At 34.3% G+C, this 9,752-nt stretch overlaps 1 protein-coding gene across 3 annotated transcripts in view; it reads right to left on the reverse strand.

The window, feature by feature from the left end:
• The window catches only part of LOC106874167 (serine incorporator 1), a 47,992-nt gene that overhangs the window by 24,886 nt on the left and 13,354 nt on the right, over nt 1-9,752 (reverse strand). For all 3 annotated transcript variants that reach the window (XM_014921797.2, XM_014921796.2, XM_014921798.2), the window contains exons 2-5: nt 3,307-3,471; nt 2,131-2,324; nt 790-869; nt 352-489 (exon numbers count right to left, since the gene is read on the reverse strand). In XM_014921797.2, the coding sequence (XP_014777283.1) occupies nt 352-489; nt 790-869; nt 2,131-2,324; nt 3,307-3,471 (577 nt within the window). The remainder of the gene's footprint in view (nt 1-351; nt 490-789; nt 870-2,130; nt 2,325-3,306; nt 3,472-9,752) is intronic.

The raw sequence follows: 9,752 nt of genomic DNA on the forward strand, positions 1-9,752 counted from the left end.
GATACAGTAAATAGTATATAGTATATAGTAATATACAGTGATGATTAAATATGAATCAATTAAGAAATTTACAGTAGATTATTAAAACATATACTGGCATTTCAGTAAATTACTTATAAATTTTAAGACAAGAATGCTGGTTGGCTGATCATTTATTCAAACCAGCCTATTGAAGCAACATTACCCCTAATAAAACTAATGAGTTCAAATGTTTCATAGCACATTATTATATCAATTTATGTATGCTAAACTGTTCCATTTTCTACTGTGATCATAACTTTAGATTGGTTTATTGTTTTACAAAATTGCTAATAAAAAGTACAAAAAATGATAATAAAATGTTTGTCATACCAAAGTAATAGCATTTGGACTCTGTTTCTTCATATTTTTCAACCCAGCTCTCATTCCAGCCATGAGCAAAGTCTACCAAAAGGATCAGTTGTATCAGGATGAAGAGCAAACCTCCAGCCATACCAATTCCCATCCAAGCTGTCAAAACAAGATTGTAAGAATAAGAAATTACTCTTTCCCTTTTTAACAGAAAGTCTAGGTGTATGCATGGTTGTATTTCAGAAGTTCATTTCCTAACCTTATTTTCAACTAGATGAGGGTTGATGACAGAAAAGACATCCTGCCAAAGAAAATCTGCCTCAATGAATTTCATCTGACCCATGCCAACAAGGAAAATGAAAGTTAAGACTATGAAGGTTATGATGATAAAAGCAAATTTAGGCTAAACATTGCACCAAGAAGAGGATTCAAGTTAATATCTAGAAAAAAACAACTTACCCTGACCAAAGGCCCCACGAGGAATGAAAAAAGCAGCAATTACAAGTCCAATCAAGATAAGGAATTTGAAGAACCAAAACCTGGAAAGCAAAAAAAAGTCAATATATTAATCATTTGTATGAATACTGACTCACACAAAATATGAGTTTCTACATCAGAACATGCATATATCATGCTACACACAGAATGTCAACTCTCATCAGCAGCCATTCTGGGATGCCATCTCTATGGATTTTAGTGAATTACAATGACCCCCACCAATACCTTGTCTTGTACTAAGTTTATCAATCTTGTAGTGGCCAAATATCATAGTCTGCCTTGGTCGAAAGGAATGCACTTCAGATGGAAGTAGATACCACTTTTTAGTATTTTTCTTCACTCAGCAATTTTATTGAACCATCCTTGTCAAATACACACCCACGTGTGTGTGTGTGTGTGTGTGTGTGTGGTTACTGATGACCTGACTGTAGAAAATTTGCCTCAACAAATTCCATCTAACTCATATAATCATGGAAAAATGGATGTTAAACAATGATGATATATACATACATACATACATACATACATACATACATACATACATACATACATATGCCACACACAAAAACTATCTTCCTGGTTAACCTTCTTTTGATATTGCTGCACCTTTTATGTGTCCATAGCTTACACCAGGTACATCGTATGGAGTTTCTACCCATGCCTTTTCCACAGATTGAGCAGGTTGATAGTTTAAAAATATAGATTTAAGCACAAGCATGGCAGGATGGTGAAGAAGTTCAGTTTACAAACATATATTTTCAACACAGGCTTTCTGACAAAACACTTGTTCAAGGTGTCGTTCATCTGAATCAAACCTAGAACCAAGAGGTTACAATGTCAATTTCTTAGCCAAACAGCCATACCTGCATCTAGTTAGTATATTCCAGTACAAACTAGATAACTTCATTACCTCCATCAGCTGAAACCTTACTAAAGTCACCTTAATGTACAATATCCCTCAGCACATTACTGCTTACTTTAATGAGCACAATTGCTCTTACCACCACCATTTTATAATTCCATTATTTAACTGCAACAACCTATTCATAGTAAGGTCACCTGAAGTATCATTATAGTTATTTAGCCTGCCTTAGAATCACAATGGAATGACTGGTATTGTGCCACCTACATTCAAGCCTGCCTCACACATTTTTCCATTGGATATCAATATTAAAATACCATCTCAAAAAAATATGCAAACATTTCAAACATAAATATTATACAAATAAATAGGATACAAGAATTGGCAATTAACAAAAATTATACTTTAAAAAAATAAAAACCTAAATTGCTGCATCTTACCCATTTTGTATTCCAGATCTCGGATCACGTGATGACTTTACATTTATCATAATAATGCTGAACAGGAAAAAAAATGCAGTTGTTGCAAAGCAAACTCTATAGACAGACAAATAGCCAACAACTTCATCACAAAACACTGTTCTGTTGGTTTGAGGCAATGAGGGACCAAAGAAGTTATTACAAAGCCCTGGTATCTGGAAATATGAAATAAAAACATTAAAAAAATATAATAATACAATCAGTGAAATATTAAATCAATTAAAATATATCTAACTTTCTCACAACTACTCTGTCTCTGTGTATGTTTATGGGGACACACACCAACACATGTACAGTTTCTCACTTAACACACATTACCTCTAAATTTTGTTTACCTAAAATTGTCCAGTTCTTCCATAATAATTCACTCAGACTTCCTTCTACCTGCCTACTTTTCTGTTGGACACAATATCCACAGTCAATTGAATTCTCAGTGCTATCCTAATGAATATCATGTCTTTCGTTGTCAGAAGCTAAGATATATTTCGTTAATTTGCTACATTCATTCATTTCTCTATTGTTTGCTTAATGTAATATTCTACCTCTTGGTCGATATGTTCTCTCTCACTCTCGCTCTCTCTTTTCTCTTTTTGGATACTTGGATTTTAACCACTGTACAAAGCTTAAAGTGTTAGCTTGCCCATAAAGCATTCATCCCACCACAAAATACCAGAAATATATTCTGATTTACTCTCCTCATAAGTAACCAGCCTTCAACCTTCCTCTGAGTTCCATTGTCTTACTTTGTATTATATACATATCTTGTAACCAGTACTACTACCCCTCCTCTCTCTCCTATATCAAGCAGCTGAGGTTACAAATCCATCAAAACTTCTACTACCACCATCACCACCAATTCTTATTTAGGCACAAAATTGACAATTTTGAGAGGGATAGGACAGTTGGTTACATTAACCTCAAAATTACATGATTGTAATAATGAATGGCAAAGTTAATTTCTAAATGACATAACAAGGTATCACTTGATAATTACATTTCTCAGAAGCATCTCAGTTTTGTCAACGAAGAAGCAGATGTAAGCATTATTTAAAGTTAACTTTAAAAAACAATTCACAAAAAAAATAAAATGGGATTAAATGATTGGCACCAGACGGATTTAACATGAAATAGACTTACCTTGCCAAGTTCTGTTCGTAAGTTTGGTATAAGCATAATGCTTGCAACAATTGTACTGAATAAGAGCATGAGTGCATAGCCAATCCGACTTGCAGTAGAACTTTTGCAAGATGGGCATGCTGAACAACAAAGGGAACACGCAGCACTGCCACAACAACAGGCTAACTGAAAAAGAAAATGGGGAAAATAGAGACTGGTGTTTTTCAAGTAATTTAACAATTCAGTGGTCAGCATCATGGTCAATATTGACACCTAGGGGTGTCTATATGGCAATCCAAGGAGTCAATAAACATTTGACATGGTTTTAAGCATTAAGAATGTTGAATTATATACAAATTGAATCTAGAAAAGCATAGTAATTTAAGGAAAAAGCTCACTAATTACCAGCCAAATATCAATGCGATGACTAGTATTCACCAACACATATTTCATATTAAATATATCAATATCATATATCAATATGACTGAATTTTTATTGTTATTTTTATTAATTTCATTTAGTACTTTCATTTTAGATATCATTAAATATTTCTTAATAAAAAGTGATAATGACTCAAAAGAACAAAGAAATTGCTGTTTTTAAATCAAGAAATTTTTTATTAGTAATACTTTATAATTTTATTTCAGAAATTCACATGACGGGAGTCAATAAATTATCAACAATCCCTTGAAGGGATCAATGATATAAGAAGTTTGCCGATCTCTGAATGAATTAATCTTTTCATTATCTTCCTGAGACTGCCACTCATCCTAGAATATATATTTAAATTAAAACATTCCATCATAATGTTATGACAGAACTTTTTGCTATAATCTGTTCTAAAAACCAACTTAATAACGACACAGTTACCTTCCAATTCTTGATTACTTTAAAATTTAGAAGAAATACACATTATATTTCATTAGAACTAGGGTCATGAAATGGTTAAATGATTTGGGGATTTCAGTAGCTTTTTTCATTGTTGTTGTTTGTGTGCATGTGTGTGTTTTTATCACATTATGGAAGGCTGAAGTGTTCTAGTTCATTTATGACTCATTCCAGGTAATAACATCTTAATTCCATTGCCCACCCCCACCCCCTCACCCCAATCACACCTTTAATAGAAAATAAAACCAAAATATAAAGAAAAACATTAAGTGGGGAATGTCAATCATGTGAACTGACCAGTTAAAAGATCTTTTTAGAAATTTCACTTTGTTGCTTAACCTTTTTAGCATTTAAAATGGCCATATCCAGCTCAAATATTCTACTTATTTTATGCCAAAACTAGCCAGATCTGGCCTCTCACACCTACTTTATGATGTCATTTTAAAAGCAAGCAATCATATCATCAAAATCTCAAAGCTATGAGATAATGCATAATTAATTCAAAGTAATGTGAATAAATAAGCATTACGTTTGTCTGATTAATGTGAATGCTAAGGGATTAACCTTTCTTCAAAGCAAATCAGTTCTAAAAACAGAGCCTGTGAAAACTAAAAAATGTAATGATAGGAAAAATATAAACCTTTGAGAACTGTAGCAGTTTTTAAACCTGTAATGTGTTATTTCTCTGTATAAAGAGAACTATTATGTATGTATAAGGAAATAAGTTAGTGAAAACAGATTATCAAAAATAGCAAGAATTAGTTCAGTGTATTCATCATCGTCATTAATTTCCACTTTTCATGTTTGCATTGAGTCAGAGGGAACTTTGTTAAGGCAGGTTTTGTACAGTTGGATGCCCTTCTTCACAAACCTATACCAGTCTCCAAGCATGGTAATATTTCCTCGTGGCCAGACAAATTTTCACAGAAGACTTGGAAAATGAACAACATTACTTGTGTGACGGTGGTGCTCATTTACAATCATCACATGACATAGAGATAAGAATACACACAAACATGTGTGTCACAGTATGATGATGAGAAGATAAGATCTCTCTCTCTCTCTCTCTTGTTCGTGGCATTTCCCTTTCCAGTAGCTAGTACTGGAGAAGAGATACCCCACCAAATTCAACCACAAAGCTTTGGTCAGCCCAGTGACCAAGGTGTCATGCAATGGGACCAAACTCAAAACATGCAACTGTGAAACAAACCTTTTAACTACACATCCATGTCTGTGCCTATGGCCATATTCGCATCATCTACATGTGTGTGTGTGTGTGCAAGCGTATGTGTGCACACACCTTTGTGATTGTGTTTGTTTCTCACTGCTTGAGGACCAGTGCTGGTTTATGTCCCCTTAACTTAGAAGTTCAACAAAAACTACCAACAGAATAAGTACAAAACTAAATAAGTACTGGGATATGAGTGACTAAATCCTTCAAGAGAGTGTTCCAGCATGACCACAGTCCAATGACTGAAACAACTAAAAGAATAAAGATTAATATTCTTTTAATCCTCAAAATTCTTGCTTAATGTTAAAAATAGACGCGTTCAAGCTTCACCCTAATCATCCTCATTATTCACAACACTTCTTTGCTTTTCCATTCATCAAACATTCATGTTACTGGTGTAGAAACCAAATATTTTGCAATCCTTTATTTACTCTATATAACAAGGTTTCAGATGTAGTATGCAAGTGGAGATTGTGCTGGTACAGTCATGTAATGCATATGAAGACAGATGCATCAATAATTGCTGATCTGTAATTGTGGAAGGAATATGTGGAAGGGGTAGACCCAGGAAGAGGTGGGACAAAGTGGTGAGAAAAGATCTTCAGACACTGGAGCTCACAGAGGGGTGACAACGAATCAAGACTACTGGCAGTTTACTGTGCTTAAGAAGACACATCAAGCTAACTAAAATCATGGTTTTTCCTTGCATACAGGAACGATTACAAAAGAAGTATTTATAATGTTTTGTGCATAAGCTCTTCATCAAAATGTCAACATGACAAAAGAACTTGTTGATATAGATCAGTGCTTCTCAACCAATCCTATTTCTAGAAGACTGGCATTGAAATTTATCAATGCCTTTACTGAAATTTTATATATTTATATATATATATATATATTTATATATATATATATATATATATATATATAAGAGAGAGAGGAAGATGGATCTATTAAATGCACTCACATGGTTACTATAGGAGACAATTGCACAAAACACTGGGCAGTGGAACTAAAACTGAACTCACATGGAAAGGTAACTTAACTGCATAGTTATACAAGCACTATGACATAAAATATCACTGAACTTGATAAACTGAATAGCTTTTACCTATCACCACAATGCTCACAAGACCATCATCCAAAACACAAAGATGCTGCCATGCATTTTACAGGCAAGGCAGCAAAACTCTCCTACCTTCAAACCTGTAGCCCTTTCGGTCCCTTGCCAAAAAGATCTCTACCCCTTGCCACCACTTCTCAACCAAGATGGCTTCACAAGCATTACAGCCACAGAGACATATATGCAGCCTTCTTTGCATCAACTCTGCCAAGACAATCTCTCTCTCTCCATTTCACCAGACTCACTGCTATGTATATAAATACTCCAAGGGCAAAAACACTTCCAGTTGCTTCAAACGATCAAAGATAAGCATATCTCATTACATCTCCCACATGACCAAAATTCATTATTCCTAACACCCTATCAATAAAGTGGTTAACATGTAGACGCACTGCATCAGTTCAATGAACAGAACCATCATCATTTGTTTGTTCATTTTTACATCAGTTACGCTTGTTATGCCTCTTCAATCTCACTACAGGGATCAATCTTATTATTTTGAAACATTACAATGTGCCCCATTCCCATTCACCTAAACAAAATATAATCACAGTCCTCTCAACTAGCTTCGTTGAATACTAACTCTTCTTAGGCCCACCCATCTTACCAAACACTATTGATCCTATTGTGTTTCTCCCCCCAAATTCCATATGAACCGCATCTCTCAATCACCATTACCAAATTTATACATCACTCTATTAAATTCTCTCCAACTGACATTTTCCTCCCATCTCTCGATCTGCAAATGCTGAACATCAAGTTTCGTATAGCCTGTCCCTTTCTCTAAGGATACAGCATAAAAATTAAATCCCTAAAACTAGACACAAAGATATTAAGAGTCCTCTCACTTCTATACCTAATGTCTATAAATTGATCGATGTCATTGCTTTAAATTATACCAATAAATAGAACTGAGCTCAATGTTCGTCTATTCAAAACAGGACAAATTCTCAAGTACAAGTTTATGTCGTTTAAGCCAAAGTTAACTCTGATCAAAAATATCTATAATTAAAAAACATTCCAGCTATGACCATCCCGTCTTTTTAAGAATGTTCTATCCTTATATAAGACGAGAGGGAATGATTTAAGTGAGATTTTGCTACTTCTTCTAGCAGGCCGAGCGACCACATAGTGGTTCCTACGCTGACAAATTAGCTAAATGGGTTTGGGACATAAGATACTAACACAGCAGAACAGAGATAGAGACTACATCTGGTACTATATATCTATGCAGCATTTACTTATCAGTCGAGTTATAAATAAACACCTTTTCAACACGTAACTTGTGAGTCACAGGAAAAACAACGTTTTGACAACTGCAGCCAACGCAAAATGTTTTTCTCAGCCGACCAAATGTTAAAACCCAAGATGCATTAGATTCTCTAGTTTTATTTAGAGAACTACCAGCAGAATCCACTAGGCTTTGACACCTGGGATTTTTTTTGTTTGTTTATTTTTATTTACTTATTTATTTATTTACTTATTCATTTATTTCGTATTTACATTTGAAATCAGACTGATAATATACACAGAAAATCGTGTTTAATCTTCGGGATGAAAATAATAGCACACGACTAACGTAAGCACGAAAGAAATGGCGATTTACATGCGTGTAAATTAAATGAAAACGTACAAGGTGACAAGTTTAACTCTTTTTTTTTTTTAATATACATTGTCACATTTACCTCTTGGAAAAACATGTATGTCACTACCGTGTTAATCACCTGGGACGAGAGAGAATGTCTACGTGGTTAGCTAAAAACTGCAGGCAAATAACCTTTAAATCACACACCTAGTATCTTAACATATTGGACAATGTAGTCCTAGATATACCAACTACAGAAAACGAGATGGTCACGGTTAAAACGCCTATGATCATAAATTAGTCTGCTCAATCACGCGCTAGTTAAGTTTTCCGTAAAACTGAAGCATTGCGTAAGAAATGGCTATACAAGCATGCGTGCACTTTGCATAAACACGTAGCTACGTGTGTATGTGCGTAATAGAGGAACTGAGAGTAGGTCAAGGACCTCGACTTTCGTGCCAATGCACTTACCAAACATCAGTGGCACGAAGCAATTCGGCTAATAACAATAGAAAAATATTTATGCTTTATGGAAGTTTGTTTCTCTAATTTGTAAGTCCAAATATATGAGAGAGGGAGAGACTGAGAGAGAGAGAGAGAGAGAAAGAGAGAGAGAGAGAGAGAGAGAGAAAGAGGCCAAATATACTCTACAACATATGTTCAGTACTCTTCACTCGTTTGTTAAATCTAAAAAACAAAATGCACGTATATATATATATATATATATATATATATATATATATATATATACGTCTCTCTCTTTGTATGTACGTGTATACATACACACAGCGCGATTGATATTAGTGGCATGTGTACATTTTCTGGTATGGGATTATCTATATTGTTGTTAAAATGACAAATATTCGGAGACTAGACAATGGAACTAGCAACGCGAGCAGAAAACCCAATAACTACAAGAATGTAAACAACACTGTTACATGGCAATGCGAGCAAAACCGACTGCAACAATTTAACACCAGCTTCTAATGATCTGCATGCACAACTCTTTATCGATTGTCAAAAACCAGTTGCATCACTGTTTTACATAATACTACTTCCAGCAAAGACATCGAGAGGCCTGCCTATCAGTGAGCTGTTTCTCGTTTTTATATTAGTAATGTTGCAGTGCCGAAGACTGCCGAAGACTGTCCAGTTCTGCATTCCTGGTAATAAATAACCAAGTGTTAATTCCAAGTGAACTTTCTGTCAACTGTTTAGTCCCTACCTCAGCTCAGCCAGTATAATAATCAGCCCGCCTCGATTTCCCTTTGGCTTATTCAGAGATACACAGAGAGATCTAAATATTAGTTGTCTTGAAATGTAAGCAGCGCTATATAATATCTAATCGCTTCATACATACATATTGTGTGTATGTATATATATATATATATATATATATCATCATAAATATACAGGGATTAGCATTGAGTTGCTTCTCCAACATACTGAAAATTTAGAAATAGCAGTCAAAGAACTATATTTATGATGATAAATGGTTTTACCGATAAAGGTTTTTTCATACTGAACTACTTGGCAAAATTGTTAATTATTAATTCTATTATTAATTGACGATTCCCTGCCCTTATTCTTGTATGTATATATATATATATATATATATATATATATATATATATATAAC

This window comes from Octopus bimaculoides, chromosome 3, assembly GCF_001194135.2.
Source record: "Octopus bimaculoides isolate UCB-OBI-ISO-001 chromosome 3, ASM119413v2, whole genome shotgun sequence".
Taxonomy (NCBI): domain Eukaryota; kingdom Metazoa; phylum Mollusca; class Cephalopoda; order Octopoda; family Octopodidae; genus Octopus; species Octopus bimaculoides.